The sequence below is a fragment of the Centruroides vittatus genome, unplaced genomic scaffold, assembly GCF_030686945.1.
Source record: "Centruroides vittatus isolate TY-2023 unplaced genomic scaffold, ASM3068694v2 scaffold_1015, whole genome shotgun sequence".
Classification (NCBI taxonomy): Eukaryota; Metazoa; Arthropoda; class Arachnida; order Scorpiones; family Buthidae; genus Centruroides; species Centruroides vittatus.
In genome coordinates this window covers 4,853,393-4,880,002 of record NW_027122666.1, presented here as the reverse complement: position 1 = coordinate 4,880,002, position 26,610 = coordinate 4,853,393, and the positions used below count along the sequence as shown (strand labels likewise).

The following is a 26,610-nucleotide window of genomic DNA, read 5'->3' as shown; positions in this document are numbered from 1 at the left end:
AAATGCTGCCGGAAAAGTTGAGCAACTCGTTGCTGGTTTGTTTATTTATTTTTATATTTAATTAGTACATAAAAAGTACTTTTTAATAGTTTATTAAAAAGTATATTTTATTTATAATTTTTTTCTTAAAAATATTTAAGAATTAATAAGTAATGTATTATTTTAAATTAAATATTACTTTATAAATTCTATAAATTACACGTCCACGTACGTGTATATGTATGTGTTGGGAGTATTATCATTTCCAATAGACTAAACAATTGTTTATCACAGAAAAATGCGGTCGTCGGCTTTTTATTTTAATTTTGAACAGAATAATGGACTTTAATATCACGCGATACGACATCTCTTCGTAACAGAAAGAAATTTGATCGTTTAACGGATCATATGAGCGGAAATTGATATATATCCTTTCCAAAAAATTTCGGATATTATCTTTATTTCAACTGAAAATAATTTAAATATTTCATTTATTAAAACTTTATTAAATTTAAATTTTAAAAATACTTTGAATTTTATAAAATTTATGTTATTAATATGAAATCTCTACAACAGATGGAGCTATGAGAGTATGAAGGCGATTTATACAGGTTGATTCACATGTAACAGGATTTATAAAGCTGATTCTATGATATATTTTGAGAAAAAATCTATAAATATGGGCCCTATTTAAAGAGTCACAAACAAAGAAATTACGCGTTTTGTTAAGCAGTGACATGTTTTTCAGAAAGAATTTACTGTATTAAACAATGCAGTAATTGTAAATTTGGTTTTACAGGTGTTCTCCCTAACCTTTACAACACGAGTATGTTCTGTAGATCTTTAAATATTGACAATAGGGCCTATGTTCATATAGAATTTCCTTCCAAACATACCATAAAGTCATCTCACTAAGTCCTGTTGATACATTCTGATCACCCTGTAATGTTACATCATACGACACGTGACTGTACTGTAAACTCAGTGACAAGCTAACCATAATAGACAATGTGATAACATGAATTATGATAAAGTAGAAGGGCATTCAATATTTAATTATCTAATTTTATATCCATTTATTGATAAATATGTACATAATTGTACATAAAATTCAGATCTGTGTAGTAAACAAGCTATTCATAACGTTCCTTCATAGGAAAACTAATTATATCTATAATTATGTGCTACACAGATTAATATAGGGATTTAAAAAGAGTAATTTGAAGTTTAATATATTATTAACATAAGGAATATTTTTAGATTTTCCTTCAGGAGAATTTCTTAAATAATGTAGGCCTAATTTAATTTTAATTTATATCTGTTTAGAAATCTTCTCTACAACAAAACTAAATTCACTTGGCAATTTATTTAATATTTAATAATAAATTGAAATCAAGAAATTATTTATCATATTATAAATAAAGGATAAAAATCTTTAATTTATTTAGCAAGTTAAGTAAATAAACCAGGAGTTTAATCAATTAAATGCATGGTAATATTGTCTTTAATTAGACAAGAAAATTAATTATGGATATTATTTATTCATTTAACAAATGTCTAGTATATAGCATTTATTGTTATATTAATTTTTTCAATATTAAAGTCAGAAAATTTAGTTAAAATTAAAAAAAAAAAAAATCTAAGTCGTCGATGATAGATATAAAAATATATAAAATTCTTTGTTAGGTCAACTTAGATACACTTAAGATTGTTCACCTCTAAATGTGATTTAAAAAAATATATAAATAAATATTTAAAACAATCGAAAATACGTCAATTTCAACTATTTGTTCCATAGTTAAACTGGTTTAAAATCTGATTAAGAACAGCAAACATTCGAAAAAATAAAGGAATTAAATTTTAAAAAATTAAAGAATTTATTTTCTGTGTGTGTGTGTGTGTGTGTGTGTGTGTGTGAAAACTTCTATTGTTAAAAGTTGCGCTTTTATCATATTATCTTTTTATGATTTGTTAGCTTAAAAATTCAGCAACGAGTTGCTTAACTTTTCCGGCGACATTTGGTGGCGCCATCTGTTATGATATATTTAAGTTTAAAATTTTTTATATATTTTTAACTGTTATAAAATGGCAGAAAGCTTAATTTTGAGGGTGAGAATGGTTGTTTTTTTAAAATAATTGTAAATACTAATAACGAGTAAAATCATTAAGTCTGATCTTACTGGAGATACACACGATCCCTTTTATCTCCCCACTCCCTCGACCTTTAACAATCAAAATTTAATAGAGTCAATCCCCCTAATAAACACACCACCCTGCAAGTTTTCAGAAGTTTTCGACAAAATCACAGGAATTACTAAGCTTTAAACAAAATGAATAAAATCGCCCCCACACACACAAAATTCCCGAATTGTTTTGCATTTCTCGGCGTTTCAAGATCCTCTGCGTCCAGAAATGTAAAAATCTTGGAGGGGGGTCATTTTTTGACCGATTGTCATATTTTCCCTCTATTACATATAACAGCCGGGGAAGTAAAAATTGTAATTTTAACAATTTTCCTTCTAGAAATGTGAAAATCGAACTTATATCTTCTGAGAAATCGAAATTATCATCAAAGAAAACTGTTCTCTTTCCAAATTGGCTTCTCTGTCAAGTCTTGCCTGACAGATGGCATTAATCACGTGATTTCGATCGTTCAGTCAGTTTTGTTTGCGTTTCAGTTAAATCAAAGATTTGAATCATTTTAAAAAAAATTCTATAAGTGTCTCTCAAATTTCATTTTATGTATAGAATTAAAACGTTGTAGAAAATTCTATAATTTAATTTTTAAATGCGTGACCAGAAATGTCGATTTATTACTTCGATTAGAAGCATTTTTAGTAGTGACAGACAGCCATATTCTTCACTTTAATAAGTGTTTTCACGTCTAAAAAGTAAAATTTTATGCACAAATCTTCTTCTTTTTCCTAACGATTAAAATATATTCAGCTAAGATATAGAAGGGGTGAATTTTGTTTGGAAGGAATGGGTCTATATTTAGGGGATGAATGCTGTCATTCTGAGACGTGTAACGTGTTTCTGATGTTATCTAACGATGTTCAATTAATTTTTTTATTGAAAAAAATCAATTATATAGAAAATTTTTACTCAAAAAGTTGGACCATAGTAAAAGCTTATCTTGGAGCTTTAATTCCGGACATTTGATGCACCACTACTTCTGTAATTCGAGCGCTTTCAAACCATTTTCTACAAACTTTTACAAGAAAAAACATTTTTTAAAGTTCTTTCCGCTAAAGAATTAATCATTCGGAGATTAGAACGATACGGGATTTAATTAAATGCTACTAATTAGAAATTTTAGAAGTGGATTGTAACCGAATCGCATTCCTCTAAAGTATTTACAAAATTACCTTTCCTTTCAATTATTTAATTTCCTGGATTAACATTACATTGCTTCGAAACTCAATCTATTGTCACCAAGCAAAAAATCCGTGTAGAGAATTAATGCAAAGTGCAAAACAACGCTCTCCGATGACTCCAATTATAAAATGAGTAATTGAAGACATTCATCAATATCGTTATTTCACTTATTTAACAAGTGCAGAATTTCGTGCGTAACGCGTAACCTAGAATCTTCTTCAATTTTGACTGCCAATTTGTAATGGAACGTACTCGGTTTATACGATGATCACAAGTCTAACGTCACACAACGTTTTTACTAGCAGATTTAGGACTCCATACAGCTCATACTATAGCTTTATTGGTTCATCATCTGGTGATCTAAACTCTTAAGTATCTTATTTTACAATAATAATGATACATTAGTACGGATTTGAAGCCTTGTTAATTACTTAAAAAAAACTTTATTTCATATTTTATGTTTCGCTAGTTTTTCACTATTAAAAAAAATTTATTATTTAGGAAAAATAAACTTTTAATATCAGGCTATCTGCCATTTGATATGATAAAGAATGCCTGTGTTCTTGTTAAGAGCTTACAGAAAAGAGTAAGTGTAAAATCTACAAAATGGCAGAAAGTTTGGACTCTATGAAGTATTTTAAAGGAAAAAATTATAATTTTGTGAAGGAACAATTATCCTGCAAGTACATTTAAACAAATCTAAACTTGCAACACAAAACGGGACGTCAAACGAATGTTATGTTTGTTTGTCTTTCATAAAAGTAGATATTATACATGAGTACTAAAGAATTAATTGCTTCTTCCCCCTCTCTATCAAGGAATTATATTCTCTCTATAGAAAGGAATTAATGGCTTCTTTCCCCTCCCCATAAGGCCCCCTCTATGGCTCTATATTTGTATAAAATACAAATAATTAGTTCTAGCAAGGAGTCAGCAGTGTCATTATATGTTTAGAAATGATGCTCTGTTATATTATTGCATATAAAGGACCTTCTTAAATTTTAAGTACTAAATTTACAAAGTAATAAATATCATAAATTTACTTCACAAATTCAAAATGAAATTTAATAAATGCTTGGTTAATATAGGCCCTGCTGTAAATATTAAAATAAATTTTATGCAGACCTTAAGACCTGTGTAATTAAATAATAATTTGTATAATAAGTACTTTTTTACTTTTAAACATGGCTCCGTTCCTCCTAAGATAAGCTATCAAGAGGTTCTGGTTAGAACTCGGGATGCATTTAATTCTCCACATTGTCACTTAAATTCTTAGTTAGTATGATATATTAGTATACATTACACACATACATATTCAAAATTATATAATTTACACCCCTTTTGATTACAATCAGTTCATTCAACTTTCATTTCTACAAAATTTTTTGAATAAAAAAACCAAATTACTTTCATCAAATAGAAGACACGCATTTAAACACAGTTATCTGATAATTAGATTTTTGTACCGCGTCAGAATGTGTCGTCAAATTTGCAAACTTTTCGTCGAGTTTGCAGCGATTAGTCGTACAAAACACATAAATCATACAGGTAAACGGACTGTGCAGGATAACCATTGATGTGGTTAACGACCTGGGCGCATTACGCTTTAACCTGTTTGCGTTATCTGCTACTATGGTAACAAATATGCGTGTTAGCACTAGATAACGTTTCTTGAAATTCGTAGAAACGTCTATCATGTACTTCATTTATTAATTACATTTCTGAATGTAACGTTGGTTTACCGAGAAGTACAAATTATTAAATGTTGAATAGATTTTCTGCATAAACCATAGTTCTTGCATTGTGCAAACAATACTTTGCGTGATAGAATTTCTATTTGTTATTATCCGTAACATTTTTAAACATATGAATCGATCTAGGTTGATATAATCTATAAATTCCAACTAGTTTACGGGATAATTGTTATTTTATATCGAAAGAATTGGTAATAAATTCTGCGAATATAATTTACTTTTTATGTGTGATTACAGGTATTGTACATATACAAAGGGAAACAATTTATGTTTATTGATCTATATTGTTTTATGCTCTCAAGCGCAGTTTTATCACATTTATGTGCTTCTTTTGTGTATATTTATAGTGTATAGGTATTGTAATTCGTGTGCATTCGTTTTATTGTTATTGTTGTTTGTCGTGTATTGATCAATATTATTTCTTTGTCGCAAGTTCTGTCACATTTACGTGTTTGGAGTTTAATATTGTTTCAATTCTCGCGAATTCTGTCATATTTGTGTGTATATGTCTGTTGTGTATATGTGCAGATGTGTTTTATGTGTATTGTATTGTTGTATCTGTTATTGCTCATTATTATTTCATGCTCGCAATTGCAAGTTCTGTCACATTTATGTGTTTCATGTATATTTGTGTTTCTGTAAGCTTTCGGGATTTCACAAATTTCAAAAATTAACTTGGTAGTTTAATAACCGACAATACATAAGTTAAAAAATAAAATATTTTAATGAAAACATTCGCTTGTTACACTCGAGCTTCGTCAGAATATTTTAAAATATTCCTGTGTTTTATATCGTGGCCGTTTGCACGACATGTGCTATTCATTTGTGTATTTGTATGGTTACTGTGGTGGTGATTGTCTAACAGATCATCCATACTGAACCCAGAGAAGAACTCAAAATTTAATGTTTTAAATTTAAAAAAATAATAATAATATGAAAATAATATAAATTTTGTTTTAATTAATGTTTAAAAAATATTATTTTTATTTATTTTATTCACTTTATTCCTATAATTATTATGGTATTTGGAGAAAGGTGGACCGCCTATTTGTAATTGGCCTGGGCCCTTGTTACCTTTCTAAAGACCTTGTATTTGTATGTAACTTATACTTAATTTACGAATATTGTTATCTCAATCACGCTCAAGAAATTAAAAAAAAATTAAATTAAAAAGTGTATTTATTAATTTAGAACGTAAAATAATGTTTGAAACCTAAAATACTTATCATTTAGCATTTATTTCGTCTTAAACAGTAGAAAGTTTTAATGTAGTTTAGTTATAAAGCGTTCTGTAACTTTATTATAGAATGCACTATAAACAGGAATATGTTCATTATAGATCAAATTTAATGAAATTATACGCTTCATAACATAACTCTAAGTGAATTTCATCCAATTAAGGGATGTTTAAGCCTTTAAAACAATTAAATCTAATCAATAGTAAAAATTTAATAAGTATCAAAACTAATATACCGATTTATGACATTTATTACCTTGAACTATCTATATGAAGTTTGAGGGCGTGCCACGAGCACGTGAGGAACATGCCTAGGGCCTCTAGTCTCGGGACTCCCTAGCCATGTTCTTCAACTATACGTTATTTGTTTATAATGTAAGATTAAGTTATAGAATACCCTTAGAGGCCTGGAAGGCCTTAATCCCAAAACCGGAGGCATATGTTCTTCAACTAGACGTTATTTGTTTATGATATGAAATTAGGTTATATAGAGGGTTTCCAGTTTGATGTATCTAAGGGCCCGGAAGGCCTTAATCCACTGTTTTGAGGTTACGTTATAACTTTGTTCTAGTTATATATACTAATTTCTATTTCTTAAGGTTAGTATAGATTATAAATATAATATTTAACCTTGTAACATTTATCGATCAAGGTTTCACCCTACATTAATATAAAGTTGGAAAGAAGAACAATAACACGGCACAGATATGCTACTACATATTCCAATATCCTAAGAACATGTTCCTGATGCTTGCATAATGTTCTCGCTAATGATTTTCTTGTAGAATTATGTTAAATAGTCGAGTATACTTTAGCAAGTTCGAGTTTTAAGTGAGTATTATTTGCATATTTGTTATATATTAAATAGTATCAGATAAACTCGGAGAATCTTCCATTTAATGTAATGTTAGAGCGAAGTAAAATAAATTTTCCTAGACGACGACTAAGTTAGAAATTTGACTTTTTTTAATATAAGGAAGGAGAAATTCATATATTTTCGATCGTAAATTATAAAAATATCGATCATAAAACTTGTATAGCCTTATAATATCTTAATAAATTTGTTAAAAATTAATTTATTTTAAGATGAATTTACGAAGGAGGAGCCTATATAGCCTACATCACATAGAATTTTGACTTGTTTGAGACTATTTTAACATATTATCAGGGCCTCACGTTATGAATATTTATAGCTTAAGGCCTCATATGTTTTATATGTATTATTATTTAGTAGAGAGGAAAGGTAGCCTATATTATATTTTGTAGCCACAACATAAGATCTTATATAAATAATTTCATATTTAAAATTAGTCATAGTCATATGTTAAGAGCTATCGATTTTCACAATGACTCAACACCGAAAACGGAAGTTCTCGCCGCAGTTTCATTGAGTTTTTGAAATTTTTATCTTTTATTACTTCAAAAATTCACGTTTATGTGAAAGTCTCTTCATATATTTAACTCTATTTGTGTTGTTTTGCTACTTTTTTGGATAAATTTCTCAAGTAAAAATTAAAATTTTTATGTATAAATACTTTTTTTTCATAAACATTTATAATAATTTAAAGATTTGAGGGTGAAAAATGATGTTTCTACAATAGAATAATAGAAAATATGTGATAAGAAGAACAGCAATTGAAGAAATGTGTGAAAGGAACTATAGAACATTCGTGACTATAAGGAAGTAATAGTCTTTGTGACCTTCGAAAAAATATTTTAAGAAGGAAAAACTCCGTAAAAAGAACATAATTTATATTTCCCATATTTAAATTCTCATTGCTTAATTAATATATCAATAAATTAATTATATAAAAGGCATAATGATAAGAAAAAATTCATATTTTCACACCGATATAGCAAATTTTACAATTTAATTGTTCTATATCCTCCTCCTAAATTCTAATATTTTTTTCATATTATTATTATAAAAGGGTAGAATCTACTCAAGGAAGAGAAAGAGGAGAGAAGATCCCAGTAGGGTATTGAGCACGGGGAGTGATTTTATAATATTTTAAATGATTTTAAAGATTCTCAGTGTAAAATAATTTACAATTTTATAAGTACATTCATTTTACATACATATGAAACGTGTTTATCGTGTCTGCATGTGTTTGTTTGGTGTAGCATGAAGCTTATATAACTTAAGTGTTAAAATATTACATGTGTAGGCCTACTAAACGAAATTAGGCGTTAAAATTTCCAAAATAATTCTCTAGATTTTTATCAAAAATCATTTTTAATGGTAAATTTAATCAAAAAGCTTTTCTCTTTTTTTTTTGTTTTAGAAGAAACTTTTCTAAATGTTTTTTTTCTTTTTTTATTTTTTAGTGTGATACGTAACGCTTCAGTAAACTAGCGAATGTAAACAGTCGACTAGTGCTGAACAATTTTCGTCAATAGTCAAAAATAAAGCTATAGAGTGAGCAATTGAATGTTACAAAATCATATCTACTTTAAACTCTTCGAAGTAAAATACTGTAGATTGAACGGTTTTCGACTTTTCAAGAAAAATCGAATTTTCTGAAAAAGTAAAATATAATTTTTAGTTATTAAATTTGGGTTATATACACAATTTAAATTGGTTTGGTGGAATAAGGCAATACAACACGTGAACAATCTGCCAAGAGGGTGTCTCCAGGAGGACTTCTATGAGTGCCCACCACTGGCCGAATGGATAATACCATTAAACCATCAGTAAAATTACACTGATAGTCGGTCGTGGGTTCGAACCTGACCAACGGGCTGGCCACGGGAGTTTTCTGGGTTTTCTTCACGTTTGGAACACTTAAATAGGAACCATTTTCCCATAAAAGACCTCCCTTTATATGAGAAACTATCCCCTGTTTATGTGTTAGACACGTGATCAGGCCAACTCGTTGATCAGGTGCCAACCTGCGACCGACTACCAGTGTAATTTAAATTGTAATTAGCGATAAATATGCAAACATTCTTTATACTGAGGACCGACAATGTTGTAGCTTCTGTCAATCAAATATTGGCCATTTTTTCTCCTTTCTTCTTCTAAACCTAAATACGTTTTAAGACACTCGAAAACAAACAAATTGGATTTCTTTCTTCACTCCTCTTTGTGCACTCTCAAACAAAAACGGCATTTTTGCACTCCCTTAACCCATTTTACTCCTCGAAATGGAAGTAAGTATAGGCGAATTCTGTATATTTTTATGTCTTCGTACATTCTGTAACAATCTGAAAGGAGATTTCTACATTCAAAATAAAAATAGGAAGCAACTTTTTTATATAAATTGCATAGTAATCGTGTCTTGATTAGAATTCCTCCCTTGAAAAATCCTCATTACAAACATTATCTCCTTATCTAAAATATCTCATTTATAATTTGGAATAAATAGAATTATTTCAAATAATGTGATAGGGGTTTGATTTTTTTAGTTTATTTTTCTTTCCCTTCTTAACGTAGGATTTTCTAATTAAACGAAACATTAATTGAAAAACTTAAAGGATTTTTTTTCTGTTGAAACCATTTCACTTCATCCGTTTCTCTCTGGGACTTCCTTAAAGTAAAAGATTCGTAACGAGTAAAATGACTTTTGTATAAGTTTTTTCTGGGAAAAAAAGAAAAAAAAAACATTTGATAAATGGATTCCGATCCCAAAAACTGGGACATCTTTACAGAAGTTGGCACAATAGTAAATGACAATTAGAGTTTCACAATCGTTGATATCAATCAAGGATGTTCTAGATGTTCAGAAACAAAGAAATGATAAATGCTGCCATTTTTGCCATTTTTCATTAATTTTCCTTAAATTGAAAAATAAAAAATTCTAGTTTATAAATTCTTGCAAATTCGTAATTACAGTTTTTTTGGAGGGAGAGAGAAGTAACGTTAAAAACCATATTTAAAATCTGTAATGTGAGGTTTTTAAGTACACTCGACAGTAATTAGGAAGAGTGAATTATAAGCCAGCAGGAGAGGAAACAAACAAAACTCTTAAGGTAATTATATAAATTTCAAGAGGGAAGAAAAAAAAATAGAAGAAAGTAGAGAATGAGTTTTTACGTAAATGTCATCGCATTTACATTAAGTAAAATAGTTTATGAAGAAAAGAATGTGCAATGATATTAAAGGCGGCTTAAGGCATCAGACTACAATTATGGGGAATCCGGGATCGATACTGGGCGATCGTAAAGCCTCGGTAAGTTTTGGGGGTGGTCTGTTTCGGATATATTTGAGCCCCATTACTCACCTTCAAGTCGCTCGATTGTGGGCCTTGCCGAAGATGAGTAGGGTAAGCAACACTTGAGCGATCTGCCAACGATGCTCAAGAGGTGTTTTTATGAAAAAAATTGATTCTTATTTAGGTATTTTTATGAGAAATTAATCCTTATTTAGGTGGTTTTCTTAATGGAAAAACCGATTCATATTTTAGGGGGTTTTTTTTTATTGAAAAACCCACCCTTATTTAGTTGTTAAACACATGATGAAAACAGTGATAACCAGTTTCTCGGTGAGGCGCGAACCCACGACAAACTATCAGTGATTTCATTAATCCGACATTGGTGAACACTTGTGATAAGCTTTAAAAAGCCTCTCTTCAGTAAAAGTTTAAAAATTCGAATATTGGTTTAAATTTTATTGAATTACAAGATAAATTGGCTTCTAATTATTAAATTAAAATGTTTATTTTAAAAATTATATACATACAAAATTTAATTTTCAAATTATTTAAAGTTATCAAGATCAGTTTAGAATAGATATTCTTAAGAAAATATGGCTGACAAGAGCATATTCAAAGTTGAATGACAAGTAGAAGTGATAAGAGTTGAATTTAAAGATCGGAAATGCACGGAAGAAGATAAGATGTGCATAGAAAGTTGAAAGAATACAGTCGACTGATAGAAAAATATGTATAAAGTTGTGTTATCAAAGTTTAGAGTTGAGTAGAAAATTGAATAATTTACATACAAAAATAAATATTGTAAAAGTTGCCAACAAAATTGAATTTATACAACACAAATCAAGAGTGAAAAAGTAAAAATTTCATTGAAAAATAGATGCAAAAGACTTTGCATTGATCAGAAATTGCGTTTAAACGCGAATATTTAAACTAAATCTGAAAGAAAAAATAAATATAATCGAACTAGCAGTAAATTAAGCATTAATTTAATAAAAAAATTACTTTAAAATTGGATAAATCACGCAAAAAACTCAGGATCTGTGTAATATTCAATACATATATTAGAATATCAATAGAAACTTAATGTGAAAAAATTGAAAAATTTAAAAATTATATTTTTTAATAATAAAAATGTCAAAACTTTAAAATATATTCTTTTATTTTATATAGGAAATATATCAAAATTTCGGTTTTGAAAGTCTTGAATGACGTAAATCCAGGATCTCCAATGGGGGGTCAGCAGGATCATTTGAATCGCATTTGCTTGAGCCTCTAAAATATTTGTTACAAATTATTCATTCCATTGCAGCTTTTGTGTATTATTTATTTATTTATTTTTCTGTCAAATTATTGTATTATTTTAAAATATAATACAATTTATAACTCTGTTACATACTATTGAATATTTTGAGAAGCCTTAAAAATAAATAGCAGGAGCCTTTCTCCACGTCTGAAATGATGTAAATTAATCTTCGTAAACTGTTTAAAACGTACTCATTAAAAATATCAAAAAGTTAAGTTTTATATTTAAGAAAATCATATTTTATCTAATATGAAATATTGTATGAATCTTTACTGTTTTAGTGTATTTCTTGTATAGGTGTATATGCTCCTTCACATGAAAAATATACTTAAAAAATTATAATATTTAGAGAAAAAAATATGTAAAATTCTTTACATAAATTATTATATCTTAATATTATAGAATTATAACTTAGAAGTTTCTTACTGAAATAAGCTACGTAACGCAGGGTGATCTCAGAAAGGAGGATGCTACCAGGATGTAACCCCTGTTTAGGTGTTGAGGGATGAGTTTCTACGCGAAACTGGCGGTTATTTAGGTGTTGAACACGTGAAGAACACCAGAAAAAATCACGTGGCTCGCCACGTGATTTTTCTGGTGTTCTTCACGTGTTTAATAGTCACACTGTAGTTAGTCACAGAATTCGCAATTAACTACAATTTTCAGTGATTTTATCCACTCGACCACTAGTACACATTGGTGGAATATCAATTTTATAATTACAGATTATTTAATATTTTCTTTATTTTTAATTACATAATTTACTCCGATTTTTGGAAAATAATTGGATAATAATTAGGAGTAAATATACTTTAAATAAAATCTTTAAATAATAAAAACGTTTATAACGTATTTAAAATAAAGCATAATTAACGGAAAATATGGAATTATTATATATATATTTATAATATATATAGAAACATTTCCATTTTAAGCTTAATTCCTACTTTAATTTAAGGAAAAAATATGTGAAAAAGTGTCTTAAACTTAAATTATTATTATATTATATTAAACATTAAACAATTCAGTGCATTTTTGTCTTAAATATGTCTTATTTTACTGAAAACAATTTACTTATTTACTTATTATTCCTGGCCACATAACAAACAAAATGTTTAACTTTGAACTTAAATGTGTCATTGTTTTTCAATTATGTCATTCAGAGATAGTGTTCGACGATCAGATTATTTATATTTTATCTGAAATCAATGCGAGATAAGCGATAAAAATCGTTAAATTTTATAGATTTTTCATGTATACAGTCATAGAAATTCATGTTAAAAATAAAATATTCAAATAAAAAAATATATAAATATTATATTTAAAAACTAAGTGCTTTTATTTGTAATTTTTCTATTTTTTTTTTTTTTTTTTTCTTTCTTAAAGTAATGTCATATTAAATTTACAATTATGTACTTATATTAATTTTCTTCTATGTTATTTATAGGATATTTAGGCAGAAACTTAAGTAAATTATGACTTAAATGTGCGTGCAAATATAATACTTATCATAAGTATTTATATTTTAAATTGTACTTTCGAATGGTTATTTACATGAAATCGTAGGAAATGCTACTTTAGTGCGACTTTTAAGTATTGATCTTGAACTTGTTTCTATATTTTACTGCAATTCCCACTTAGTCTATTTATAAGCAATATTTCCACACATTCCATTAGCAATATTTGAAATTTGCCAGCTAATTTTAGTAATGTTTTACCTCCCAATGAACTTTAATTGTCATTTACCTCTCTACTAAGACCTTCTTCTTACAGGCCATTAATTTTTCTTTTATAGTTTTTCATAAAAGACCGCAAAATGCCACTTTTGATGATTGATGCAAAACTATTTAAACTGATAAATTAAATTATCTATTTTGGCTATATTTAGAATCTCTAGTGAGCTGTTAATTAAAATAAAGCCCCTGGGATCGATTATTCGGTTTTAGATTCTACTTATAGATTAATTTATGCCATAATCATCAAATTATTGTTCTCTAGAGAATTGTTTTTTCTATCAATTTCCTTTCATATTCTCAGTTTAAAATATATTCTTGTGGTATTTTGTATTTATAAAACGGTTATCTACAACGGAGCTCTTGTAAAAATATTATTTATTAAATAATAATAATAATAAAAGAATGTGAATCTGTGATAAGAAGTGAAGAAATTTTTAAATAAATACTTTCTAAATACTGTTTCACATAAGCTTTCAAATAACCACTTTCAAATAAAATAGCAACCAATTATAAACGAGGATTTAAATCACCTGACATGACGTCATACATAGCAGTGGAAATACAACAGTGGATAATTATTAGTTATATTTCAATTGCTAGATATGTCACGTGATTCAAATACTCGCTGTTATATTTGTAACTGTTAGTGTCAACATACTACATTTTCATTCCATTAAAAGAACTAAAGGAACTTTAAATATCTTTATCTCGTTTTATAGGAAGCCCGCTATAATAATTTCTATTCTCGTGTTTTCTTGTATATAGACATTTTGAGAATTTTACAATTAGAATTTAAGCAAATGAAATATAAGAATATACAGAAGTAAACTTAGGATCTAAAATAACTCTTCCATATACATAGTGTAATTAAAACCGATATTAGGGGAGGCTCGAATTAGAACGTGCAAACTACATTCACTCCTGTACAGGGCCTTCGAGAAGATGGAGCTGGAAGAACTTAGTGCACTTAGTAGTTCCTACCCCTATAAAATTAATAGAAAATAAAAATTTAAGACTGTTTTTTATTAATAAAGAAAGAATTTGCGTATTTTCTTTGTTCCAAAAAACAATGGCTGAAGGGGTCCGCTCTATTCCCGGGTTCTATAGCCCTGTACTATTGTATATACTTATAAATGTAGATGCAGATACACTATAAAAGTGACTAGCGCTATTAATGAAGAGTAAACTCTTAGTATACAGTACATTTATTTAAGTCTTTCTCCTGTACTTATTTATTTACCGGTATTTACTCCACTGTCCATTTATCTTATAGGATCTTAATTAGTTTCTGCAGTGTTTATAAAATAAAATATCTTGTTTTATATTACTTTATGGTATATTATAGAATATTTCAAGTATAAACAATAGCTAAAGATTGTTTTGTATATATAAATATAAAAATTATATATATATATTTGTTACGTAAATATTTTATATAATGCATAACGCACCTTGTTTACAGGCAACAGCGTTATTGTTATTAGGGTTTGAAGGAACAAAGTCGCGTACAGGAGAGATTTTTACGTAAAACGCAATTTAAATTACATAACTGAATACATATTTCACATCATTATCAAATCAATGTTGTTTATATTAACATATTTTTATCTATTAAAATATCTAATACGCGATCAGATTTCATGTGTGACATATGAAACGATTAGATATTGTTTCATATTGGACCGAGCAACATTATATAGTAAAATATGCTAAAATATTAATTTTAATTTTATAAAGTAATATTAATATTGCTTAATTTAGCCTAAATACAACACAAAGCGAAACAGAAGGAACGTCAAACTCGATGATGATTCATCACTCGCAGCACACATATGACCAGTAATAACCTAGTAGTGCTGCAATCACATGATTTTCTTGTTGCCAGTCGCTTCAAGGACAGTTTCTTTTTTTGTTTTTTTTTTTTTTCCTATAAGCTCAACTAATGACTAGCTCTTTGTAAATATTTGTGACTATTTACGAAAAACGTAACGTGTACTGTACTTCGTTCACGAGGTAAATGGGAGTGTTCGATGATAATTATCTATTGGACAAGGCAATTGTCCAACCGTCGAATACATCACCTTTGTCTCACGTATATATCTCTTCTATAAATGCCAGAATTGAAAATTACCTTTATACTTCTCTCCACCGCAGTAAGTTACATTGTTTTCACTTTCAATAATTAGTCTATTGTTAATTTTACTGTGATATTAATTTATTTAAATATAGTTTAAAATATAGTTATATAAAGAATAAACTGATAGGTTTTGATCGGGCAGAAATCAATTAATAAGCATTTTTTTTAATACGTACTTAATACGTTTACATAGGTTGCTGGCTCAACTATATTCGTGTTCATGTAAGCATAGTAGTGTTTAAACACGTGTTAAAATCGAAGTAATGGAAATTCACAATAGAAAATTTTAAGGAGAAAAATATAGGCCTATTTAATATTAATACTTTTGAAATTCTTGCTTTAAATTTTATAAGGCCAAACCTCTGAATAACGGCCACTGATGGGAACATAAAAAACAGCGGAGTTGGCCATTATTGGAGGTGCTATTTTACTTGTCTACAAGGGAGTAAAATTACAACAATACAAAAACGTTTTTCAGCTGTAGATCTGTATTAAATATCTGATAAGTATATTTATCTAATGTTATTTCATAGCAATGAATTTCGTAAAGTTTATAAGACGCTTTCAAGGACTAAAGTTTTTAAGCCATCGAAATCAAGCCTGAAATCGAAAGGATTATTTTCGTATTAAGAAACTAACTAATTAAGAAATTTTTAATACATTTAATTTCAATTTCTTTCTGTTTTTTCTATATCTTTTATTCGCTTCTACGGGATCTTATTGTATAAACAAGCCTTTGTTTATTACACTGTTTTAGATTCACTCGTTTAAAAATTGCATATCGAAAGTTTCTTTACAACTTTTAATAGGAAAACTTCATCCAACTTTTGTTCTTCTCATAAAATTTGATCGGAATCATGTAAATATTTGATATTCATTATATAATCTTATCCCATGAGATATTTACACAACAGATTCACGAGCAACATCCATTTACTTTTGACAGTCATCTTCTATACAACTAAATCTCATCATATACAAAAAAATAACTTACTACACGTGTCAATCATAGAGAAGAAAATATCTTCTGACTGCACAGCTTGCACTATTCATATATTTATGCTATTATATACCTTGTAGGTCCTCTTAATATATACAATTACCATTTATCTGTCTCTCTTACCTTCTAAAATGATTAAAAATTGTTTTAACTCTATCCGAATAAAGTGAATAATTGCTTTTTACATCATATTTCACGCTTGTTATAAATATATTTAAATTGTATCATATCTGAATCCATATTTTATATTTATTGATCGATACATAAAAAATTTATAACGTAAACATATGAAAAATGAAAGTAAAATCAGGAAATTCCTCAATCTTAACGTTAGTTTCCGGCGAGTTTATCCCTAAACAGATTAAATTTATGGATATTTTTTATTAACACACTTTAATTGGACAGATTTTGAGGTATTCAAAATCCTAAAATTGGACCCAATAAAGGAAAATTTGGTTAGAAGTAAATCTGAATTGCAAATTTAAATTATTGATAATCTATGCCAGTTAATTATCTTATCGAAGTGAACGGTTGATTCTCTTTGTTCTAAACTTTACATTATCTAATTTTAATCCTATTTAGCAACGCTTTACATTATTAATTTTGCTAGCATAATTACGGCCTATTACTTATCTAAATTACGAATTAATCTGTCTTAAAAATAATCTCAAATTTTTCCTACGCTTTATAAATTGTTGAATGAACACCAGAAAATTTGCATCTACTTTAATATGAAATTTTCAAATTATAAATAAATTTTGCAAAATTGCTACGCTAAGCCCTAGAAAATATGCTTAAGTTTGCATTTATTATAATAAACAAATACTATTTTTGAAGTTTTAAACGTGAAAAATTCCCGTTAAGAAAAAAAAAATTCTGTGGCACGCTTTAATAATCAAACATATGAAAATTTAACATCCTTCATTCATTTACTCGCTTTTCCTAACGAGGTGAATGAATTTATAAATTATTATCATTAATATAATTTTGTTTGTATTAACGCCAGAATTTCTATTTTTAATAATGCTAAAGTTAATTACGTAAAATTTTACTACTCGAGTTTAAAATTAGCTTGTAAGTTTATATATTTTAAAAGAGCGGTGTGAATGAATTTTAAAGAATTTTTCGCCGAAATTCTTGAACTAAGGAAGTTAATATATTCACCCATTATAAAACTTTACGTTACTTTGTTTAATATAATAATTTCCTTAATGATTTAAAGATGTGTTTACACTATACTGCAATGAAGTATCCAGCTGCTATTGTTTTATCAAGCGCACTCGACGAAACAAGATTTACTACACCCATTGATAAATAAATTATTAAAAATATATAATTATTTTCTGAAAAAAATAACTATTTATAATTCCCTTTAAGCTTGCGGAAGTTTATTATTCAAAGAATAGCTGTACAATACGTGTGCAGTAATTAACATGCTGTATTGTTTATAGCAATATTACTGAAGCAAACTTGTAGACGTTACAACATGTAAAATTCACAATTAATCAAACATGTAATATATTTAATTCACGTCTAAGGTAAAATTCCTAGCATTGAATGCGATAAAAGATCGAAAAATTACCAATTTTTACTACCAATTTGCTCGAAAGGACACAAAATCAATAGGATTACACTGCGTTACTCGCCATTGAATACCGAGTTTAAGTGGATAAAGAGCGATCGAAATTAGATTCTTGTGTATGAAAGTATTAAAATTATATTCGATTTTGCAGTAGGAAGCAATATAATTTGAATATATTACGAGTAAAGGGGAGATTTTACAGTAGAAGTATTTTGAATATTGCTGGAAATTATAAAGAAGCAGCAAGAAAAAAATGGAAGAATGAGTATCAACAATCACGAAGAAACCCATTTCTTCTAAACTGTATTTTCATTTCGACATCAATCAGTCGGTTTTTGTAGATGGAACGAAGATTTCCAAGCAATCTAGAGAAAATCTGTAACGATCATTTATAACAGGAACTAGTCGTGTTGCGTTGCACGATACCAGATCCTGTTATCGAATGGATAAGTAAAAATTTCAATTTATTTCTGTAATCACTTTCTAATCATTACATCGAATAACTTTTATAACTCAAAAATTATTTTTTTTTTAAAAAAAAGATTCAAATATACTCCAGTTTAAACCCTGAAAGTTCGATTATTATGGCTGCAACATTGATATATATTCTAGAAAATTTAATAAAATTTTTGTTTTTTTTTGTAAGAGAAAAATATTAGAAAGTAGTATATCAAACTAAAGAATATTTTAAGACATTTTTCCAATTTTTCTCTTTTTTTTTTTTTTTGAGTGAAAAAAATGATGTTCAAAATATTGTAGAAAAATTTTCTAGTATATTATTCACGAGAAATTTAACATATTAAAAAAATTTTTTATTGTTTATACATGAAACGTAATATAAAAATTTACTAGAATTTACTACAGTACAAAACAATACAATAGACAAATAATTTTTCTACAACGATTACATTATATAAATCAATAATTTACATATAGAATTTTGTATTTTATTTATAAAAATTCATTCCTTTTTTTCATTATATTTTAGACGCGCTACGGAGATAAATTTCAGAATAATTCTAGAATTCTTTAGCGCGCCTCTAGAACACAGTGAAAAGGAAAGAATTTTTAATAACCTGTACAAGCGTTTAGCATTAAGTTACTGATAAAATCCTCGAAAAAATAATGAAAAATTTTGATAAATTGCAAAAAGATTCGAATTTCTAATCCGTTTCTACACTAATTTTTAACACAAAGTACCTTACATAACGTTATCTATAATTTCAAAATAATTTATATAGGAAATTAGCATTTCGTCACTCCTGCCATCTGTTGCAAAAACGAAACACTAACAAAATTAAATTAATTTTTAAATAAATAATGAAGATTTATTTAACATTTAACTCCATTTTATCCTTTATAATTACTTAAGAATTAATGACGATATAAATTAAATTAAAAGGGTAATTTTAATATAACATTTTTAGCATTGTTTTTTTTAACTCTTCGAGAGCATTACAATAACCTGGAATATTTATTATAAATAAAAACAATTTTTAAGTAAGTAAGAAAAAAAAATTGATAGCAGCGGATAAATCAAGAAGAACGATGTGTATTTTCCCAATTTCGACATCTGTGAAGTGTTGATTTTTTCTTATTTCTCTTAAAAATCTCAACCCTTAAAGAAAAGTAATAACTAGAAAGTACTTTATTTTCCACTTTGTACTAAGTTTAAACTTTTCTATCAGGTATTAGGTTAGAGAGGAAAGAAAGAAATAAGAAAAAAATCATGGCGAAGATGATCCTGGCTTTATTTCTTTTGCTGATGACCGACTGGATCGGAGCCAAAACACTTTATAATCTATCTTTAAGAGCAACAGCTGACACAGGTAAGCAAAGGTAATTTTGACTAATTTACATTAAAAAAATGACATAAATAATTCATTAGTAAATTCTCCTTTTGTTATCGACAGTTACAACATTTTTTTTTTAATTAAAATGTGTCGAGCCTCTTTGATTATTCGATAATTCATCTATCATCCGAGGCAATTTAACATCAAGCTCCACCCCGAATGTCAGTTAAATGAAGATGCTATCCCGTTCGATATGAATGTTGATAAAAGCTTTCCCTTTTTTTATGTAAACGTTGCTTATTGTGGTGATATTTACATTAGGGGTGAATGTAGAAAAGTATGTTTGCTGTTGTAATGTTTGCTAATTTTATAGTTCCGGAATGTCTTCGTAATTAATGTGTGTTTATAAAACAATTCAGAAGTCTTAATTAATTTCTATAAATGTCTCTTATGAAGTTTTATATTTAGGACGAATGTGAATTTTTTTTTATATTTTAAAGGATTTTTTTTCAAAAAAAATCTACAATGAGTTCTGTAACTTTCCCGGCAATTGTTAAAATTTTGTATTACCCCATCTGTTATGAAATTTTATTTTTAAAACTTTTTATATTTTTAATTATTATAAAATAGCGAAAAACTTAAAAATCTTAAGTCCGACCCTACTCAAGATACTACGCACGATCACACTCTATCTCTCCTCCCCGTTCAACCTTTAACCACCAAAATTTAATGGCATCAATGCCTACAATGCACAAACTTCCCTGCAAAATTTCAGAAATTTTCGACAAAAGGCACAGGAGTTATTAAACTTTCAACTGGGTGAACAAAATCGTGCCCCCTCACATACACAGTAACATCCATACATACAGAAGAAAAATTTTCCCTAAATTTTTTTTTCATTTCTCAATATTTAAAGATCCCCTGAGTCTGAGGAGTCATACTTTTTCCCTGTTATATGGATATATAATATAATATAACAGCCGGAAGTAATTGCCGGTTAACTTATAAATAAAAAGTTAGAAGATAAAGCAAAAAGTAATTGGAACAAACATCAAAATTAAAGACATATTAAAAGTTTGGTTATTTTAAGCCAGTTTAAATCAACAGCATTATTTTGGCAGAGCTTCCAAATCCAGAAAATAGGCCCTTTACTCTATGAAATCATCACTAAGAATATGATTCATGGACCGTGTGGTGTCTTCATTAACTATTACGCAATGCTTACTTACATAATAATGAATTAAACTTAAATTATCACAAGATGTAAAGGGATGAAATCAGCAAACTTCCAGGTTTTATGGTAGCGTATATTTCCCACAGGATCCAAGAGGATAACTATAAAAACTTTGGTCCATTGATTTAAAAGTGTATAGGAAACATATAAACAGACGTTCTATTATTATATATATACAAATTTTTTGGTAGATTTTCGGCAGTAAGTATATATTAATATTAACTGATATGAAGGTATATTGATGGAAATATCGAAAGGTTGGGTAAATAATGATAAACTGGGCATATTATTGATCCCATTTTCCAGATTTTTAATGCTTAAAAAATATATTTGTATCTATAAATTTTATCGTAAAAATCTTCACAGAATTCTATTTATGTTTCCATTTATAGGGATTTATAGATGTGTTTTTGATTTATATTCTGAATAAATTTATAAAATAATTTTCATATTTTAAAATATAAATAAATTGTTAATGTGTTTCAGATTGCAAGAAGATTCAGGAAGATGTGAAAATTTACTTATCAGTTTCATCTCTAGCTTGGGTAAATAATTCTATAATTACTAGACGTCAGATAGAATTAAATTGGGACGTGAAAAACCCAAAACCTAAAGATGCAGTTGCGTTGTTCGATTCTCCTCCCGTTGAACACATAAACCCTCTTCAGATTGTTTACGTGGCAAATCAAAGCACGGGGTATTACAGAACTAAATATGAATTGCCATATATGAACTTCACCAAAGATAATATTACAGGTGGTTGTTTGAACTATTATATAGCTTACATAACAGATGGTAAGATAACCCATCTTAACTGCTTGAAGACAAGACCAAGATGGATGAACTTAAATCAAAAATATATAAGAAACTTGTCATTAAATGAACTGATGATACCGGGAACACACGATTCGGGTAGTTACGCTACTTTTCCTTATGATGGTGGTATTGGTTCAATCACATCAAGGTTTGTTTACGCTCAAGAAGAAAGAATTTTTAATCAGTTAGCCTATGGAATTCGTTACTTTGATTTGAGAGTGGCTCACGTTGACAACCAGTTTATGATAAAGCACGATATTATCATTACCACAAACACATTGGAAGAAGTTCTAGCTGACGTTCTTGATTTTGTTGAAACCACCAAAGAAATTGTTATCTTAGATTTTCACAGGCATCCGGATTATGAAAAGATTCAGGTAGAATTAATTAACTTTATTAAAAATAAATTAAACCCGTACTTAATACCAAAAAGGGAGCAAGTTGAAGATAGGAGATATCCTGAACAGCCCTTATCGGATTTTAGTAACTTTTAATCAGGCTAAAATTTCGGATCCAAAACTTTGGCCATCACTCTGCCAAATCTGGCCAGATGTTCAAAAGGTAGAAGACCTTAAAGAATTCTTTTCTGCCTTTTATAATAGGTCTGAAGTTCCACCTTTTTTATGGTCGGCAATGGCGGAATTGACTCCAGATATGACGTATATATTTGAACATGTACATAAGGGATTAAGGGTTTTGGCAGATGATGTTAATCGTAACGTCACTCATTGGTTTAGAGATAAGTGGGGAAAGTTTTCGAACATCGTTGCCACCGATTATTTTTTAGGTAACGATATTATAGCGGTAGCCATCGACATCAACCGGAAGAAAAAGTGTGAAAGTAGAAAACCTCCCGCTGAAGATGTAAGCACGTTTTCATGTTCTCCTCAATGAAATTTATTTGCACGTGGATACTGTCTAAAGTGTTGCCTAACTGTTTACGAGACTTCGCTCCTATAAAAACAAAATAGTAAATTAAATTATTCAAATGACATTTCAATAGGCTTTATTATATACTATGTAAAAGCAATTTAATGGCGTATAATTATGTAGATAATTAATTCGTGAATAAAAATTGCATTTATAATTACTGATAATTAATAAATATATTTTTCTATTTAAAAATTTCCATTAAACTATTGTAAAACTTTAGATTTAAAGAAGCCGAGTGGAGTTAAGGCCTTAGCCTACTGCTATGGGATACCCGCGATCAAATCTGGAGTTAAAAACTCTACGAATTTTTCGGAAGTGATCTGACCCAAATATTTTTTCGGGTTCCGTTTTTCACTATGCGGCTACCTGATCGAATTAACGATGGATTTCAAAAGGCCCTCTTATTGCACACAATAGTTAAGAAATTCAGTGGCGCGTTATAACTTTATGGGGCCCAGGCGTATTTGAATTAGAGGGCCCCAAGTACAGTGATGACCTCAGTCATTTTTCTTCGGGAGGATGTTTTGGAAGAAATATTTTCTTATAAAAGATTGGTTTGGGGGCCTCAGGCGATTGCCATTTTTGCCTATGAAGAAAGTAAAAGAACACTTCAGATTTAATTTGTGGTTAATTGTGGCAAAGATTATTCTTAACTTAACTAAACATCAACTTTATATCTTTCGGCAGTAAGCTATATAAATAAATAGCAACTAAATTCACTTTAAAATATATTTAAATATATATATATATATTTTTTAAACTAAAGAAACATTTCCTCAATTTATAGAAAGATTATTCCATATTATTCTTTATTTTTAGCTTCTTTTCAAAGATTTCTATTAGAGAAAAAATATATAGCTATATATATATTTATTTATTTAAATAAGTTTAAGAGATTTGAATAATAAATTCTATATAATTAATTCTTTAAAATGAAAAAGAACTTAATAGAAATCTAAAAGTATGAATTGCTTTTATGAATATAAACAATCTCTGGTATTGAAAGATAAAATTGTCTTCTCCTCTTTTCATTTTTCTCGTCTCGAACAAGAAGTGAATAATGCAGCTGCATCCAGATTCCTTTACTTCTACTGACAGTTGACTTGACAGATGGAAGAACTTCGATCGATATTTTAAAGATTACTATCGAAGCAGACCTGAATCTCATTTGTCAATTATGTTCTATAGAATATGTTCTTTCCCAACCGCCCATCCGTAAATATTCCAATAAAATAAATTACAACAAACAGATTTAAGTAATTGTAATCATTTAAGCTTGGTTACAATTTGGCTCCATGCTTTAAGGCTGTTAAAGCCTACGTTATACAGCTGTTTAAAGTGTACAAGTGCGTTTAAAGGTCTAAAATATTTATTTTTATTAAAAATTCTTGTGTAAATACGTATAATTTTTACTTTTTCGGCTCTGCTATATCTATATAACAGAGGAAAAGTATGGCGATCGCTCAAAAAATGACCCTCTCCCAAGATTTTTATATTTTTGGACTCAGGGGACCTTGAAACGTCTAGAAATGCAAAAAATTTCAGGGTTTTTTCATATGTATGGATGTTAACATGTGTGTATGGGGACATGATTTTGTTCACCCTCTTTTTGAAGCTTAATAACTCTTATGGCTTTTGTCCAAAATTTCTGAAATTTTGCAGGGAGGTTTGTGTATTAGGGGGATTGATGCTATTAAATTTTGGTGGTTAAAGGTCGAGAGGGTGGGGAGATAAAGGGGATCGTGTTCATATATCGAATAGGGTCGGATTTAATGACGATTTTACTCGTTATTAATATTTACAATTCTTTATAAAACCCATTTATACCTTCAAAATTAAGATTTTTGCCATTTTATTATAATTAAAAATATTTTAAAAATTTTTAAATAAAATATCGTAACAGATGGCGCCAGACAGGTTTTTAAATGTTGCCGGGAAAGTTAAGCAATTCGTTGCTAAATTTTTAAATTTAGATATAAGTCTTGTTTGATTATTATTATAATAGTGTATAGGGCGTTTAATATGGTTAATTAAAGTAAAATTTAATGATATTTTGAAAGTTAAATTGCTTAATTAACGTTACTTAAAGATTATATTATACTGTTTTTAGATATAAAATGCGATTTTATTAAGTTAGAAAGTGAATAAGTGTAAGCATAAAATGATTTTTTTTTTCAATTTTATTTAGATAGAAAGAAGAGTTTAAAATCTGGTTAAAGAAAGAAAATCTTATAAAAGTTAAAAGCTTAGCTTCAAATTAACCTATAGATTTCTTTTGTTCTTAGTTTATTTTCATTTATTTTTTCCTTTGTATATAGTTTCGGTCATAAGAATTTAATTTCAAACGAACGTAAACAAAGAATCAAGCCATTAAAGCAAAGTGATTAAAAAAAAATTACTGAATAATTTCTGTTAATTAAAAATAAAGCGCAGAGTAATTTTGAACTTTTTTCCACTCTAAAATTTTGTAGTTTTTTCTATTTTTTAAAAACATTTTTGCTTATAATTACGGTCATTCACACCTGAATTTGATGTGTGGACATTTCTTGTTTATTCTGAGACCACACAATAAACACCATCCATCCTCTGCAGCAGCCGAAAGGAATGAGATTTAAAGGAAGAAAAACTCACTTTTAGTAGCTAAAAATAGGAATTAATGAAGCAAACAAGATTAAAAAAACTTCTAAAAGTAAATTTTTTTAAATAAAAAAGATAATTTTATACGCAATTCTTACGAAAACGCATAAAAACCATAACTAAGTAATTATACAAGCTAATCCTTTCCCTTTGAGTAATTTTAATGCAATATACGTCATAAAACATTTGCCTAAATTTTATTTAAATAACACTAATATATTTTGAATTAATGGGCTAAATGTACATAAGTTGGCGGCATCCACGTTAGTTTCTTTTATGAAAAAAAAATATGATTTAACATATATATATATATGTAGGCTTATGTAGGGTTGGGATTTTTGTCATTGATCTGACAAATCAATTTTCATAGAATAAAAATAAATTTGGTGGATATGACAAGGCGCGAGTGAAAAGATGAGAAACGAAGAAGTAAATTCTCCTGTAGCGGAAATGATCGATAGAAGGATCTCGGTAATAATGCTGACGTCATTTCCTGAACTTTAAAAGTCGGGGAAGTGATGACTGAAGTGTCACGTGTCTGACTGTACACGGACTCTCTCCCCCCCTTTTTTAAATTTCTCCACGCTTCTCTAAGATCTAGAATTTAGTTTTCTTAATATGTTTCCGTGTTTACTATCAAGATAAAACGGTGAGGATCGATTTTATTTATTTATTTTATCCATAAACACGACCAATCAATGGGGAGAGCTGATCTATTTTCTGGTTTGCATTGGGATGGAGACGACTTTACAATTTTTCTTTTTTGAATAAGTAGATGATGCTTTAGAGGTGGGGCCGATGTAAGTTTTGTTCACAATCCTCCCCCATATAATTATCAGATTTTGATGTTTAGCAGAAGCAAAGAATAATTCGAAACTAGAAAATTAACGTTTAGTTAAATTTCCATTATCTTGTTAATTATAGATTACTGTATACA

General features: G+C 28.4%; 2 protein-coding genes across 2 annotated transcripts in view; one reads left to right on the top strand and one right to left on the bottom strand.

Moving 5' to 3' along the window:
* The window catches only part of LOC136986219 (nicotinamide N-methyltransferase-like), a 257,802-nt gene that overhangs the window by 191,377 nt on the left and 39,815 nt on the right, over window positions 1-26,610 (bottom strand). The gene's annotated exons all lie outside the window — the stretch shown is intronic.
* LOC136986409 (PI-PLC X domain-containing protein 1-like) lies at window positions 15,350-23,190 on the top strand. Its single transcript, XM_067283935.1, is given in 4 exon segments — window positions 15,350-15,694; window positions 19,949-20,089; window positions 21,774-22,594; window positions 22,596-23,190. Coding segments are annotated over 4 exon segments (1,500 nt in total). The 5' UTR covers window positions 15,350-15,558; the 3' UTR covers window positions 22,998-23,190.